General features: G+C 42.8%; 4 protein-coding genes across 4 annotated transcripts in view; all 4 read left to right on the top strand.

Moving 5' to 3' along the window:
* Positions 1–16,560, top strand: part of LOC308484112 (uncharacterized protein) — a 178,249-nt gene that overhangs the window by 4,735 nt on the left and 156,954 nt on the right. The window lies entirely within an intron of this gene.
* LOC308484345 (zinc finger protein 213-like) overlaps positions 1–16,560 on the top strand; it is a 144,493-nt gene that overhangs the window by 50,450 nt on the left and 77,483 nt on the right. The gene's annotated exons all lie outside the window — the stretch shown is intronic.
* LOC308484169 (uncharacterized protein) overlaps positions 1–16,560 on the top strand; it is a 136,319-nt gene that overhangs the window by 45,370 nt on the left and 74,389 nt on the right. The window lies entirely within an intron of this gene.
* On the top strand, positions 2,703–8,842 carry LOC308483115 (uncharacterized protein; the record flags this gene model as incomplete). The annotated part of the gene is made up of 5 exons (XM_081016703.1): positions 2,703–3,703; positions 4,326–4,407; positions 6,037–6,119; positions 6,436–6,562; positions 7,944–8,842. Exons 1-5 carry the CDS (start codon positions 3,290–3,292, stop codon positions 8,840–8,842), a joined length of 1,605 nt encoding a protein of 534 aa, XP_080872829.1. The 5' UTR covers positions 2,703–3,289.

The raw sequence follows: 16,560 nt of genomic DNA, 5'->3' as shown, positions 1-16,560 counted from the left end.
CCAAGAACTAACTTAGTTGGTCTTTAAGGTGCTACTGGAAGGAACTTTTTTATTTTGACTATGGCAGACCAACATGGCTACCTATCTGTAACTTTTCTTTACAGCATTGGACTTTCCTTTCGCTTCCATGCATATCCACAACTGAGCGTCCTTTCGGCTTTGGCCCAGCCGCTTCATCAGCTCTGAATCTACTTGTACTTATCCTCTGCTCTTCCCCAGTAGCATCTTGGACACCTTCCGACCTGAGGGGCTCATCTTCCAGTGTCATAACTTTCATATGCCTGTTCTCTTTGTCCATGGAGTTTTCTTGGCAGGGATAATGAGGTGGCTTGCCGGTTCCTACTCCAGGTGGATCACGTTTGGTCAAAACTCTCCACTATGACCTGTTCATCTTGAGTGCCCTGCTCAGCATAGTTCATAGCTTCTCTGAGTTCTTCAAGCCCCTTCGCCACGGTAAGGCAGTGATCCATGAAGGGGGAGAAGGATATTAAGAGGGACATAATTGTGAGGGAGAAGTAGATTAAGAGGGACATTATTATGAGGGAGAAGTATATTAAGAGGGACATTATTATGAGGGAGAAGTATATTAGGAGGGACATTATTAGGAGGGAGAAGTATATTAAGAGGGACATGAGGGAGAAGTATATTAAGAGGGACATTATTATGAGGGAGAAGTATATTAAGAGGGACATGAGGGAGAAGTATATTAAGAGGGACATTATTGTGAGGGAGAAGTATATTAAGAGGGACATTATTATGAGGGAGAAGTATATTAGGAGGGACATTATTATGAGGGAGAAGTATATTAAGAGGGACGTTATTATGAGGGAGAAGTATATTAAGAGGGACGTTATTATGAGGGAGAAGTATATTAGGAAGGACATTATTATGAGGGAGAAGGATATTAGGAGGGACATTATTATGAGGGAGAAGGATATTATGAGGGACATAATTATGAGGGAGAAGGATATTAGGAGGGACATAATTATGAGGGAGAAGGATATTAGGAGGGACATAATTGTGAGGGAGAAGTAGATTAAGAGGGACATTATTATGAGGGAGAAGTATATTAAGAGGGACATTATTATGAGGGAGAAGTATATTAAGAGGGACATTATTATGAGGGAGAAGTATATTAAGAGGGACATTATTAGGAGGGAGAAGTATATTAGGAGGGATATTATTAGGAGGGAGAAGTATATTAAGAGGGACATTATTATGAGGGAGAAGTATATTAGGAGGGACATTATTATGAGGGAGAAGGATATTAGGAGGGATATTATTATGAGGGAGAATTATATTAGGAGGGACATTATTATGAGGGAGAAGTATATTAGGAGGGACATTATTATGAGGGAGAAGTATATTAAGAGGGACATTATTATGAGGGAGAAGTATATTAAGAGGGACATTATTATTAGGGAGAAGTATATTAAGAGGGACATTATTATGAGGGAGAAGTATATTAAGAGGGACATTATTAGGAGGGGGAAGTATATTAGGAGGGAAATTATTAGGAGGGAGAAGTATATTAGGAGGGACATTATTATGAGGGAGAAGTATATTAGGAGGGACATTATTATGAGGGAGAAGTATATTAAGAGGGACATAATTGTGAGGGAGAAGTATATTAAGAGGGACATTATTATGAGGGAGAAGTATATTAGGAGGGACATTATTATGAGGGAGAAGTATATTAAGAGGGACATTATTATGAGGGAGAATTATATTAGGAGGGACATTATTATGAGGGAGAAGTATATTAAGAGGGACATTATTATGAGGGAGAAGTATATTAGGAGGGACATTATTATGAGGGAGAAGTATATTAAGAAGGACATTATTATGAGGGAGAAGGATATTAGGAGGGACATAATTATGAGGGAGAAGGATATTAGGAGGGACATAATTGTGAGGGAGAAGTAGTTTAAGAGGGACATAATTGTGAGGGAGAAGTAGATTAAGAGGGACATTATTATGAGGGAGAAGTATATTAAGAGGGACATTATTATGAGGGAGAAGTATATTAAGAGGGACATTATTAGGAGGGAGAAGTATATTAGGAGGGACATTATTAGGAGGGAGAAGTATATTAGGAGGGACATTATTAGGAGGGAGAAGTATATTAAGAGGGACATTATTATGAGGGAGAAGTATATTAGGAGGGACATTATTATGAGGGAGAAGTATATTAAGAGGGACATAATTGTGAGGGAGAAGTATATTAAGAGGGACATTATTATGAGGGAGAAGTATATTAGGAGGGACATTATTATGAGGGAGAAGTATATTAAGAGGGACATTATTATGAGGGAGAATTATATTAGGAGGAACATTATTATGAGGGAGAAGTATATTAAGAGGGACATTATTATGAGGGAGAAGTATATTAGGAGGGACATTATTATGAGGGAGAAGTATATTAAGAAGGACATTATTATGAGGGAGAAGGATATTAGGAGGGACATTATTATGAGGGAGAAGGATATTAAGAGGGACATAATTATGAGGGAGAAGGATATTAGGAGGGACATAATTATGAGGGAGAAGGATATTAGGAGGGACATAATTGTGAGGGAGAAGTAGATTAAGAGGGACATTATTATGAGGGAGAAGTATATTAAGAGGGACATTATTATGAGGGAGAAGTATATTAAGAGGGACATTATTATGAGGGAGAAGTATATTAAGAGGGACATTATTATGAGGGAGAGGTATATTAGGAGGGACATTATTATGAGGGAGAATTATATTAGGAGGGACATTATTATGAGGGAGAAGTATATTAAGAAGGACATTATTATGAGGGAGAAGGATATTAGGAGGGACATTATTATGAGGGACAAGTATATTAGGAGGGAAAGACCATGAAGGAGAAGTACAGGAATACCTCTGCTTACAAACCGTCCTCCTTGCAAACACTTTAGCTTCCCTTCTCTCTCTATTCATAAATCTCTGTATGTCGGGCATTTCCCCTCCCTAATTCTGTATTTGTTTGACTAAACTGCGTGAGGCAGTGAATGACAGGAGGGCCTGGCATGCTGTGGTCCAGGGGGTCACAAAGAGGCGGACACGACTAAACAACAACAGGGACGGTGGCAATCCAGCCCTGGTTCCTAGGAAGACTCATCCATGCTTCCTCAGGGAACATTCTTCTTCTCTTGGCTGTGCTTTGATCTTATAATAGAAGAATGTGTTTGATTCGTAGGATTTGCTGCACCTTCCATTAGAACTTGGCAGAGGACCAAGAGGCTCCTTCCGATCTCCTGGAGGTGTCCTGAGAACAGAGATGGATGAGCAAGATTCAGCTGGCCCTGAAGCAGGAAGAGGCCATGCCATGGAAACGGGGAGCAGTGGGGGATTCTGGGAAAACTCCATGCAGAAGATCCTGGGTGAGGAGGACACCCTTTGCTCAGAGGTGCAGAGTCGGCAGCTCAGGCAGTTCTGCTACCAGGAGGCCAAAGGACCCCGAGAGGTTTGCAGCCAACTCTACCACCTTTGCCATCAATGGTTGAAGCCAGAAAGGCACACGAAAGCTCAGATGTTGGACCTGGTGATCTTGGAGCAGTTCCTGGCTGTCCTTCCTCTGGAGGTGGAGAGCTGGGTGAGGGAATGCGGAGCGGAGACCAGTTCCCAGGCGGTGGCCCTGGCCGAAGGTTTCCTCCTGAGTCAGGCAGAGGAGAGGAAGCAGGCAGAGCAGCAGGTGAGAGAGACTTTCCTCTGGATACTCCCAAGGGGCTCCAAAGAGGAGGGAGAGTATTCCCAAATCATTTCCTAATGGTCCATCCTTTTTTGGAAAGCATATTATTATTATTATTATTAGTAGTAGTAGTAGTAGTAGTAGTATTTATGACACTCATGTGGCTGGGTGCCTTCCAGCACATATAAAAGCATAAGAAGACATCAGATGTCTTCTAAAAGTTATGCATTTTCTTATCTCCTTATCACCTGATGGGAGGGCATTCCCCAGGGTGGGGGCCACTGTGGAGAAGGTCTTCTGCCTGGTTCCCTGTAACTTCACTTATCACAGTGAGGGAATCAGCAGAAGACCCTCGGAACTGGACCTCAGTTCATGGAGACGCTCCTTTGGGTATACTGGGCCTTTGAGGCCGTTTAGGGCTTTGAATTGTGCTGGGAAACGTTCTGGGAGCCAGTGAAGATCCTTGAGGACCAATGTTTCATGGTCCTGGCAGCCAACCCCAGACACCAGTCTAGCAGAAGCAGGAAGCAGCTTTCACCTCTGTCCCCCGAAAGCGCTTGCCTCTGCCATTCCTTTTCTAACCCTTCTCCCCATTCTCTGTTTTGAATCCTTGCTGCTCTTTCAGAGGAAGGATCTTTTGGCAGAAGTGGGTCTTGATTCTTCTGAGGCAGAGAAGACTCCGCTGGATGCCAGAGTGAGGCCTCTGGGTAAGGAGGAAGGAGTGTTTTCTCCCCCGTTTTGTCACATTCTCTTGGTTTTGAAACTAATCTCTGAGTTCTTTGCATTTTGGGGGGGAAGACACCTGGAGCCCAGAGCTCGGGGGGGGGGGCGGAATGTATTCTTGCACAACTATTATATGAAATGGGTACAAATGTCCAAATGTACCCAGCAGAGGAGACATTTACGATAGTAATTTGTTTAGTTTACAATTACAGTCCAATAATAGCCTCATTATAACAATGCGAAATTACAATACAATTAGTAATACCAATCTTTAAGATACCAAATTATATAATATAGGTGGCCACCCGCATGCTAAAACTGATGGTTTGATGATTTTCTTGATTTCTGCATTCCAAAATCTTATTAATTTCAATTACACTCCTGTCAAGATAACAATATTAATGACTTCCATTCGTATTGAAACATCAAATAATATATAAAACTACAAGTGAGGCACTCCAGCTGTATCCTTATTCTTCCTGTGTGTGGCAATCTTTCTGTTCATGATGTTTCTTCCTGTCCTTGTAAAATGTTCTGTCTATCTTTTCCTGGTTGTTGCTGTTCTCCATCATTCCTTGGGCGGAGCTAATATCCCATTGTGGTTTCAGAAATTCTCCATCGCTCTGCCCTGTGCTTCGTTGTTTGGCAACTTTAACAGCAGCTGCAAAAATCACACTATCCCAATAAATAATCAGTTTTTGCCATTTTTCTTCTCTGCCTGGGAAGGAGAGGGACCTGTCAGAATTGCAAATGACTCAGTAATGAACCTTATCAGCTCCCTCACAACTTTCAGATTCCTTACATCCCTCTGTCTGGCCTAAGATAAATGTGCATATATACAATTAAATTAAATTCCACGTCCTTTAGCATTAATCAGTTCAGTCTGTATATAATACAGGATGGGGAAGAGTCAGCTCTTAATTTTCCATCGTAAACATTTTGCAAAATAGAGCTTCCCTCCCTTTTTCCTTTTTGTTTTTACACACACAGTTCCATTTGATCTTATATTCCATATCTGCAGTCCAGTTTCATCCCTGCTCACCTGTACATATTATTTTGAACTAGTATTCAATCTCAGGCTGCCAATTCATTAATGCAGAGAAGAAAACTTTATATAAAGAAGCCATAGGCTCCCCTCCCCCCACTCACTGTCTTTTGCAGCAAATGAAGTTTATTCCCAAATTCAAACCTTAAAGACCTTGCAGCTGGTTTTATTCCGCAGTTTATGATCTCATCTCTTCCAGCAACGCCTGTACATTAGTCCAAATTGAGCTCTAATTGACAGGAGAACTTCTGCTTCTTAATGGCAGCGAAGGAAGGTTTTTGGCAGGCGAAGGGCTTTTGCACTCAGCGCCTCCCTGCCTCTCGCAATCCATGCCGGAGCCAGAGCCTGGTACCGAGACAAACTGGGAGTGAAGCCCGTTCCCCCCTGTCCCTGGGGGAAACTTGCAAGGAGAATTACCCTCAGTCATCCTTGTTTTTCCTTTGCCAACGATCTCCCGCTGCCTCCATTAAGGCAGAGCGGAACCGGAAGCTAGCAGGGGAGACTTGGACGAAGCCCCATCTGCACTTAGAGATGCACTTACAGTTTCCCACTTAATTTTCTCTCCCAGGTGACAGAATGATGCCACCAAGACCTGCTCCTTCATCTTTTCATGGTGGTGGAGGGGAGGCAGCAGCTGTGGACCCAGATCAGGTAGGGGGAAGGAGCCTTGTGGGGAAGGACTGCTTGGATGCAGACTGGCTGGACACAGTTGGATGCAGAGGAATGGTGGGAGGAGCCAGAGAAGAGGGAGCCAGCTGGGAGGCGGAGGAGGAGGTGTCTGAAGCTGGAGAGGGAAGAGGGCTCAGGGAGCAGAGGGAGTCTGTGGCAGAGAGCAGCCCAGACTCCGAGGCAGAAGCTGCAGCAGGAGAGAGGGATGAGGAAGGCAGAGAGGGGTCTGGCCGCTGTAGAAAACAACAGAGCCAAGTGAATGTTCTCTAAGAGGACAGCCTTTTTCCTGTTCTGTTAGGGTCCAGTGTGCTTTGAAGATGTGGCTGTCCATTTCACTGATGAGGAGTGGGCGTTGCTGGATCCTGACCAGAGAGCTCTCCATAAGGAAGTCATGGAGGAGAATCGTGGGATCTTGGACTCTCTCGGTAAGGCTCCCTATTGGATCATCCTATCTGTTTTGTAATTCAAGACATCTCTCTATGTGACGAACCTCTGATATTTTAATGGGGCTCAACAGCGCCACCCACAGCACCTGGGATGTTAACACTCCCACAGCAAACCTTGGATGGATGGGTATTGATTGTTTTCCCTGTGCATATTGTTCCTCCAGTTCTGCCGTTTAAAACCATGACCAGGTTGTCTGAACTGCCCAGGCCTTCTTAAATGTAGGATTCAGAGTGATTTGAGGTGTTGAATTAGCTTCAGTCAAGTTTCCTGCTTTTGTTCTTGCTTCTGGCTCTCTCTGGTTGACCAAAGAGTCGCTTGACATTGGAGATGGCACAGATTCCACGACTGAACCAAACAAACTCCATCCCAAAACAGAGCCAGGCTTTTTGAATCTCAGGCAGTGAACCCTGTAGTAACAATAATGATAATTTTATTATTTTTACCCTGCCCATCTGACTGGGTGGCCCCAGCCACTCTGGGCAACTTCCAACAAACAGAAAAACATAATAAAACATCAAACATTAAAAACTTCCCAATACAGAGGTGCCTTCAGAAGTCCTCTAAAAGTTGCATAGTTATTTCCTTGGCATCTGATGGGAGGGCGTTCCACAGGGTGGGTGCCCCTACTGGGAAGGCCCCCTGCCTCGTCCCCTGTAACTTCTCACAATAATGTAACATTTAAGTACAGTGGTACTTCGGGTTAAGAACTTAATTCTTTCTGGATGTCCACTCTTAAAATTTGTTTAGATTTATTACTGCATATTGTACAACTTAGCATATTGAATACAGTGGTACTTCGGGTTAAGTACTTATTCGTTCCGGAGGTCCATTCTTAACATGAAACTGTTTTTAACCTGAAGCACCACTTTAGCTAATGGGGTCTCCTGCTGCCGCTGCGCCGCCGGGACATGATTTCTGTTCTTATCCTGAAGCAAAGTTCTTAAACTGAAGCATTCTTTCTGGTTTAGCAGAGTCTGTAACCTGAAGCGTATGTAACCTGAAGCGTATGTAACCCGAGGTACCACTGTATATCTTAATTTTGAACAGGGAACTTTCCCGCTTTGGCCACCTTTAAAATAATAATGAAAGCACATTTTATTTATGAAGGTAGTACAGATCCATATTTAAATTTGAACAAAATAACGTTACCAGGTTAAGCTGTACTTTTAAAAACTAGAAAGAGAAAACATATAATATTCAACTTGATTTGTATACGAAACTAGACGTTTTTACAGAACAAAAGGAACATTATAACATCTAACTCCCTTCAGTTCTTCCCCTGTCCCAAGCATTAATTAGCATTGTTCCGTAATTTGGGGCTGCACTTCTTCCCAAGACTCTAATCCGTTTGCCTCTTAGTTTCAGGTGGTGATGAATTGGAAATGAAGAACAAGGGAGACCACAATGAAATCCACACAGTGGAGGAGCCATATCAGGATTCAGACTGTGGAGAGAGCTTCAGTCAGAGCTCCCATTCCACTTCCCATCAAAGAAATCCCCTTGAGAAGAAACCCTATCAGTGCTTGGAATGTGGAAAGAACTTCAATCAGAGGGCCAAGCTCACTTCCCATCGAAGAATTCATACAGGAGAGAAACCCTATCAGTGCTTGGAGTGTGGAAAGAGCTTCACTGCTAGCTCCTCTCTCACTTCCCATCAAAGTATTCATACAGGGGAGAAACCCTATCAGTGCGTGGAATGTGGAAAAAGCTTCAGGACGAGATTTGAACTCACTTCCCATCAAAGGATTCATACAGGGGAGAAACCCTATCAGTGCACGGAATGTGGAAAGAGCTTCACCTGGAAAATAAGCTTAACTTCCCATCAAAGGATTCATACAGGGGAAAACCCCTATCAGTGTCTGGAATGTGGAAAGAGCTTCAATCAGAGGGCCAAGCTCACTTTCCATCAAAGGATTCATACAGGGGAGAAACCCTATCAGTGCGTAGAATGTGGAAAGAGCTTCAATCAGAGGGCCCATCTCACTTCCCATCAAAGGATTCATACAGGGGAGAAACCCTATCAGTGCGTGGAATGTGGAAAAAGCTTCAGGACGAGATTTGAACTCACTTCCCATCAAAGGATTCATACAGGGGAGAAACCCTATCAGTGCGTGGAATGTGGAAAGAGCTTCACCTGGAAAATAAGCTTCACTTCCCATCAAAGAATTCATACAGGGGAAAACCCCTATCAGTGTCTGGAATGTGGAAAGAGCTTCACCAGGAAAGAAAGTCTCACAGCCCATCACAAAATCTGTTAATGGTTTCAGAACTCACAGAGTTAAAGAGTTCTGGTGACGTCTCTTTCCTGAGGCGTGGTTAGAAACACTTAAGGGAGTGGTTTGACGCTAAGTGTTTCAGTCTGCCTCTGGGACGCTATGCGAGAGGGAGAATGTGTCAGTTCTCGCCAGGTCTGAATTTATGGTGTTATTCTACATGATTAAAGGCTAAGAAGATAAGGAATGCCTTGTGTCTGCTCTGAATTTATTACCCACACTGTTGCAATTGCTTCTCACCGCTGTGTTCGCTCTGCTACCGGCAAGAGAGAGAGGCAGGAAGGATTGTTGGATCGGCACGGACAACAGCAAAGCTGCGAAGCGGAGGCATGCCAGGCTCCATGTTTAGCCTCAGTTTACACTCTTGTCCGGCATAATCCAACAGGTTATGGATGCTTGCCAACGCTTTGAAGCATTGCAGGAATGTCCCACGTGTGGGGGAAGCCAGCAAGCTAGCTGAAAAGTTGCTGGGGCCAGCTGGAGCTCTGGAGCTGTTTCTCTGAGGCTGGAAGGAGCTCGCTGGGGAGAAGCGATCTGCCGGAGCCGGGAGGCGGAGGAAGCTACTGCCGAGACGTGAGTAAGCTTAGCCCCCGGGGGAGGAGATGGCAGACGATCGTGAATCATTCTCAGTTCCCTTCGAAAAATTAAACGGACAAAATTGGGCCGAATGGAGCCGGAAGCTAAAGGCCTTGCTGGTCTTTAGGAGGAGCTGAAGGTTTATATTTTGCTCAGCTCTCTGGACAATAGCTATGACAATTTGTGTCTGTCTATGGAATCGATGAGTCCACAGGATTTGACTCTATCGTACGTGACAGGGCGTCTTTCGGACGAACAGGAGAGGCGTGTCCGAGAAGGCAGGTCTGGCGCAGGCAGCTCCACCGGTTGCAGAGGTGGGGGTGGGCAAGCCAGATGAGAGCTGTGTTCAGGCTTTTTCCACTCGTCGATGTTATGTCTGTGGATCGAACAGCCACCTAAAACGGGCTTGTCCGCGGAGGAGCAGAGAGGCCGGGCAGGATGTCTCCAAGGTCGTTTCCCATGGGAACCAGTCTCGGAGAGGAGGCCAGCGTGGGAACACGAAGGAAGGACGTGACTCAGAGAAGGGAGACTGTTATCATCTCGCGGCTTCTCTGGCAACTTTGAAAAACAATTCCAGCAGGGACACAGATATAAAGTGGATTGTTGATTCGGGAGCGAGTCATCACCTCATTGGGACGCCATCTGCTGGGGAGCTGCAGAATTGCAGGGCTGTTTCAGCTGGAATGACTGTTACATTAGCTGATGGGACAAAAAGGAATGTTTCTAATGCCGCAAATGTCTATGTTTCTGTTTTGCAGGCGGAGCTGGAGTGCTTCATTGTACCAGGGATGAAGTGTTGCCTGTTATCGATACCTGCTCTTGCGAAGCAGGGGTACAGAATTTGTTTTGAAAATGATACCTGTTCCATTTTCAGAGGGGGGAGACAACTTGTCAACATGGAAAGCAAGAACAATCTCTTTGTTCTGGAAACACCTCTGGAGGGTGGTGGGAATGCAGAAAAAGCACAGGCGCAGTGTGCTAGTGTTCCCAGCCATGATTCATGTGTTCATGTATGGCACAAGAGAATGTCTCATGCTTGTTTGGAAGATGTTAAGGAGCTACCCGGCTGCACCAAAGGTTGTAAAATCACACCATGTGAGGAATCGCTAGTGTGCAGGGCATGCAGCAAGGTTCAAAGGTGCAGGTTTCCCGGGGTAAAGAGGGTAACCACAAAACCTTTTGAGTTGGTTCACACAGACCTTACAGGGCCAATGAAGTGTGAGAGTCTGGGTGGGGCCAGGTATCTGCTGACAGTGGCAGATGTTTTTTCTCAGAATTTATGGTGTTTCTCTCTCAGATCACAGAGGGAGGCGGCGCAACTCATCCAGGATTGGGTTGCGGAGGTGGAACTAAGGTTCTCCACCAAGGTGCAAGGGTTCAGGAGCGACCGTGGGTCACAATTCACTGGGTCTGCTCTGAAGGAGTTCTTCAAGGAAAAGGGAATTCGTCACCAGGTGACGGGTGCAAAGTCTCCTCAAGAGAGAGGCGTGGCAGAGCACAGGAGTGAAACACTGGCTGAAGTTGTCAGGGTTTTACTGTGTGACTCTGGGCTGCCTCAGAGCTTTTGGAGTGAGGCTTGGAAGTTTGCCAGCTTTGTTTTTAACAGGTCCTACAATCACGATGTAGGTGACACACCGTTTTTTCTGTTGCACAAGAGGAAGCCACAGGTGCATTTCTTCCGTTCGTTTGGTTCCAGGGCTTCAGTGCCGATACCAACAGCGCAACGGAAGGAGGGTGGTCCTAGGTACCAGGACATGATCTTCTGTGGGTATGATCCTGCAACAAATGGGTGGAAGTTTGCATACCCAGAGGGTGATCAGACCAAGCTGCTGGTCAGCAAGCATGCTGAGTTCTTTGAGCAGGGTGGTTGGTCACAGCCTAGGGTTGGTTCTGATTTTCTCTCAGAATGCTTGTCCGATTCTGAGGGGGAGGAAAGGGAGGAAGAAAGGGAGGAAGGAGAGGCAGAGGCGGAGCCTGTTGCTGAAGACCAGGTTGCTGATGATGGTCAAGCACAGGGGTGGGTTTCTCCACAGGTTAAGAGGGAACCCAAGAGTGAGCCTTCATCTCCTGTTAGCCACGTGCAGGAGGCCCGAAGACGCAGCAAGTCAGAGGGGGAGTCCTCTGTGCTGGGAGACACACTTGCTGACCCCAGTGGGTCAGGAGGAGCACCCGAGGTTGTGCTCTGGCGGTCAACTCGGACCACAAAGGGGATTCCACCTGAGAGGTTTCAGGTCACCAGTGCGTGGGTTGGTTTCGCACAGTGTGATTCTGGGAGTGTGGAAGGGATTCAACAATTGCCTGGGGTAGATGCCAGTGGGAGGCAAAAGGCAATGGGAGGTGAGTTGAACTCAAAGAGGTCTGTAAATAGGGGTTCACAGTTTCCCTCAGGATTCGTGACGAGAGGGGGTGTTAATGGTTTCAGAACTCACAGAGTTAAAGAGTTCTGGTGACGTCTCTTTCCTGAGGCGTGGTTAGAAACACTTAAGGGAGTGGTTTGACGCTAAGTGTTTCAGTCTGCCTCTGGGACGCTATGCGAGAGGGAGAATGTGTCAGTTCTCGCCAGGTCTGAATTTATGGTGTTATTCTACATGATTAAAGGCTAAGAAGATAAGGAATGCCTTGTGTCTGCTCTGAATTTATTACCCACACTGTTGCAATTGCTTCTCACCGCTGTGTTCGCTCTGCTACCGGCAAGAGAGAGAGGCAGGAAGGATTGTTGGATCGGCACGGACAACAGCAAAGCTGTGAAGCGGAGGCGTGCCAGGCTCCATGTTTAGCCTCAGTTTACACTCTTGTCCGGCATAATCCAACAAAATCCATACAGGGGAGAAACCCTATCAGTGCCTGGAATGTGGAAAGAGCTTCAGTCAAAGCAACAATCTCATTTCCCATCAGAGAATTCACACAGGGTAGAAACTATTTCAGTGCCAAGAGTGTTATTGGAGGGATTTATGAAAGTTTGGTCTCATTTTTAAAGTTCTTAACACAATTGGAGCTCTTAAAAGGACTTAGAGCTCCCTGAAAAAGCTAAAATCAAGACAGGTTTGCACAAGTTCGTTTCTCTTTGAAGGAAAATATTTCTTCTACTCTGAGCCACTTAAAGAGAATTGGATTCCTGCAAGACAACCACTCTTATCTGGACGTCTAAATTGCTATGTCCTCTTGGACGCATTCTTTCTTTTTTTCTTTTTTATGGTTCCTCTCTTAAAGTAATTATTTGGTTTATTTGTTTAATTCGAATCTTAATTTAAGAAATTGGATTTTATGTTAAACATCTTATGTGTGTTGGGTATCAGGCTGGAAGGAAGAGGGAGGGCTGGAAAAATGCAGGAAACAGGATCTCTTGGGAAAGAGTTATTCTGTGACGTTGACAAACTGAAAAGGTGCTGGTGGAAAATAGGCTGCTTTGAGAACAAGGGAGAGGGAGATTTTGAATATGGCAGTTCAAAAACAGTTAACACCAGGCCTGTGTTAAATTTGGAGAAGCTATTTTTTTTTTTTTTTTTTAGATAATTTTATTTATTTATACATACAACAAGAAAAAAACACACACAGAAAAACACAAATACCAAATTACACACAAATTACAAAAATAACCATAGACACATAATTTTCTTGGCAAACAATAAAACATCTATTGGTCTTAACACTAAAGACCCAACTTCCCGTCTATTCCGTATTTCAAATTCATATTACGTATTGCCAATACACATTTTTTTTCATAATTAAACGTCTTCTCAATAAATCTAATTTCTTCTATCTACCTAGCAACTATCACTGAAGTTCCTCGAATGCTGCAACAGAATTTAAACTACTATATTTATTTTTCAGATATTCTTTGAAAACCTCCCATTTAGAAACAAATTCTTGTTTTGATTTATTCTTTATTTTTTCTGATAAACCATCTAATTCGGCATATTCTGTCAGCTTTTGGATCCAATCTTGTATAGAGGGGATTTCATTACTCTTCCATTTTGCTGCGATCAAAACTCTTGCTGCCGCCGTCGCATATAAAAAGATACCCTTCCTCTTTTGTGGAATATCCAGATCTGTTATTCCCAGGAGGTAGGCCTCTGGTTTTTTATTGAAAGAGATCTTTAGCATTTTTTGCAGTTCTGCATGTATACTCTCCCAGAATACCTGTATTTTCCTACATATCCACCACATATGGTAGAATGTTCCTGAGTCTCCGTATCTCCAACAATTACTTGACACATTTTTATACATTTTTGAAAGTTTCCATAGTGTTAGATACCATCGATGTTGCATTTTTTGAAAGTTCTCTCTAATTGTGTAACAGTTTGTGAGTTTCCAATTGATCTTCCATAAATTTTCCCATTGGGCCATGGTTATTGGATGGCCAAAATCCTGGGACCACCTCACCATTGCCACTGTTACCTCCTCCTCCTTGACTGTCCAGTCAAGGAGGAGTTGGTAAGTTTTGGAAAGAGTTTTTCTTTTAGAGTTTACAAGATCAGATTCGAATCGGGAGATTTCTGCTGAGAACCCCTTTTGTTTGTCAGATTTAAATTTTTCAAATAACTGATGGTATTGGAACCAATCTGAAATGTGTTCTCTTATCTCCTCTTGGTTATCCTCATTTTTTAGAAGTATTTTATATGTTGGCCAGCTTTCCCGAGTATTTTTCCGTTTTACTGCTATGGCTTCTACTGGAGAAGTCCACCACGGGACTTTAGGCTCCATCAGATCTTTATATTTTTCCCATACAGCAAAGAGTGACTTTCTTATTATATGGTTGGTAAATTTTTTATGAATTTTTGCTTTTCCATATATTAGGTAGGCGTGCCATCCCCAACGGTTGTCAAAACCTTCCAGGTCCAGGAGGTCCGGATCCTGCAACGTGCACCAATCTTTTAGCCAGGTGAAACAGGCAGCCTCGTAGTAAAGTTTTAGATCGGGTAGGGAAAAGCCTCCTCTCTCTTTTATGTCTATTAAGACCAGGTGTTTAATCCTAGGTTTCTTCCCTTCCCACAAGAATTTGGAAATTTCTCTTTGCCATATCTTGAGACAACCTGCTTCACCCAGTATCGGAATCATTTGGAATAAAAAGATTAATTTTGGAAGCACATTCATCTTTATAATGGAAATCCTACCCAGAAATGTTAATTTTAGTTTACTCCAGATTACCAAGTTTTTTCTAATCTCTAACCAAGTTTTGGTGTAATTATCCTGAAATAAGTTTATGTTCTTGGGGGTGATCCAAATACCCAAGTATTTCGCTTTTGAAGAGATTTTCAGGCCCAATATTTTTTCTAAGTCCTTTTCTTTTGTGGTTACATTTTTAACAAGCATTTTTGTTTTTGTTATATTCAGTTTAAAGCCTGCCACATCTCCAAATTCTTTAATCAATTCCAGCACTCTTTTCAGACTTTCTTTAGGGTTTTCAGTCATAACAAGTAAATCGTCCGCAAAAGCTTTGATTTTATATGTTTTGTTTCCCAGAGTGATGCCTTTAACAAGCTCATCCTTTCTTATCTGATTGTTCAAGACTTCCATCACCAAGATAAATATCAGTGGTGACAGTGGGCAGCCCTGTCTTGTTCCCTTGTTTATTTTGCACTCCTCAGTAATTCTTCCGTTGATGATCAATTTTGCATATTGTTCCGAATAGATGGCATTTATTCCTTTACAAATATTTTCTCCCAGTCCGATTTCTTCCATTTTTTTCATAAACTTCCAGGACACGTTATCAAAAGCTTTTTCAGCGTCTACCAACATAATAGCTGCTGGTTTATCAATTTTAATATCCAAATATTCTAATACATTAATCACACATCTAATATTGGATTGCATAAATCGTCCGGGAAGAAATCCTGTTTGATCTTTATGAATTATCTCTTTCAGCACCATTTTTAATCTATTTGCAAGAATGCGAATATCTTGTAATCATTATTTAGCAGTGCAATGGGTCTGTAATTGGCCATGTTTGAGGCATCTGTTCCCTGTTTATGGATAAGAGTAATAAAGCTGTCCTTCCAGGTTTTCGGAAGCATTCCATTTGCCAGAATATTATTCATTAGGTCTTTCATGGGAAGAGATAATGCTTGTTCTAACTTTTTATAATAATTAGCTGGAAGACCATCTGGGCCCGGTGTCTTTCCTAATTTTGATCTCTGTATAGCTTGTTGCACCTCCATAGCTGTTATTGGTGAGTTCAAGATTTCAGTTTTTTCCTTAGGTATTATTGGTAGTTTATTTTTGCCCAAATAATCAATTATTTTTTCTAGAGTCTCTGGACCTTCTTTATATAGTTTTCCAAAAAAACTAGCAAAGTTTTTACTAATTTCCTTCGGTTCTTGAATCCATTTGTCTTCAATTTTAATTTTATTGATAATTCTATCTTCCTTTTTCTTCTTTAATTGCCAGGCCAGAAGTTTGCCAGGTTTATTTGCAAACTCAAAATTTCAATGTCTCAACCATTTTATCTTCCATTCTATCTCTTCATTTATTATCATGGAGAATTGCGTCTGTAAAATTTTTATACTTTGCTTAATTAGTTCATCATCTGGTTTTTGGAAAAGGATTCTTTCCTTTTTTCTAATTTCCTCCCAGATCTCCATTTTCTTCTTCTCCTTTATTTTCCTTTGGAATGTGTTTTGTTGTATACAGAAGCCTCTTATGACGGCTTTCCCAACGTCCCAAACCGTCTCTAGATCTACTCCTTGATTTAAATTAAACTTAAAATATTCTTCTAAGATTTGCTTGGCCTTCTGTACAATTTTTTCATCATTTAGCATACTCTCATTAAGTTGCCACCTTTTAACCTTTTCTTCTTTTCCTTTAAAGTTAACCCAGACCGCGCTGTGATCAGAAATTGTCCTTGGATGGATTTCTGCTTTTGTAATATTATTTAATAAATCCTTTGTTGTCCAGATCGCATTGATTCGTCCCGCCGATTTATGTGGCTCTGAGTAATGTGTAAATTCTTTCTCTGTTGGATTCTTAAACCTCCAAGCGTCAAACAAATTCAGGAGTTCTATTAATTGGAAAAATGTAGTTGGGAGTTTGTTCTGCCTCTTTTCTTTCTTCTTTATTGTTCTGTCCATGTTTGGATTGACTACTCCATTAAAATCGCCTAATAATATAATTTCCCCCCCTAAATAACC

Source organism: Podarcis pityusensis (genome assembly GCF_964106645.2).
Source record: "Podarcis pityusensis genome assembly, chromosome: 8".
Taxonomy (NCBI): domain Eukaryota; kingdom Metazoa; phylum Chordata; class Lepidosauria; order Squamata; family Lacertidae; genus Podarcis; species Podarcis pityusensis.
The sequence above is the reverse complement of the archived record's forward strand: the minus strand, read 5'-3'. Positions and strand labels throughout refer to the sequence as shown.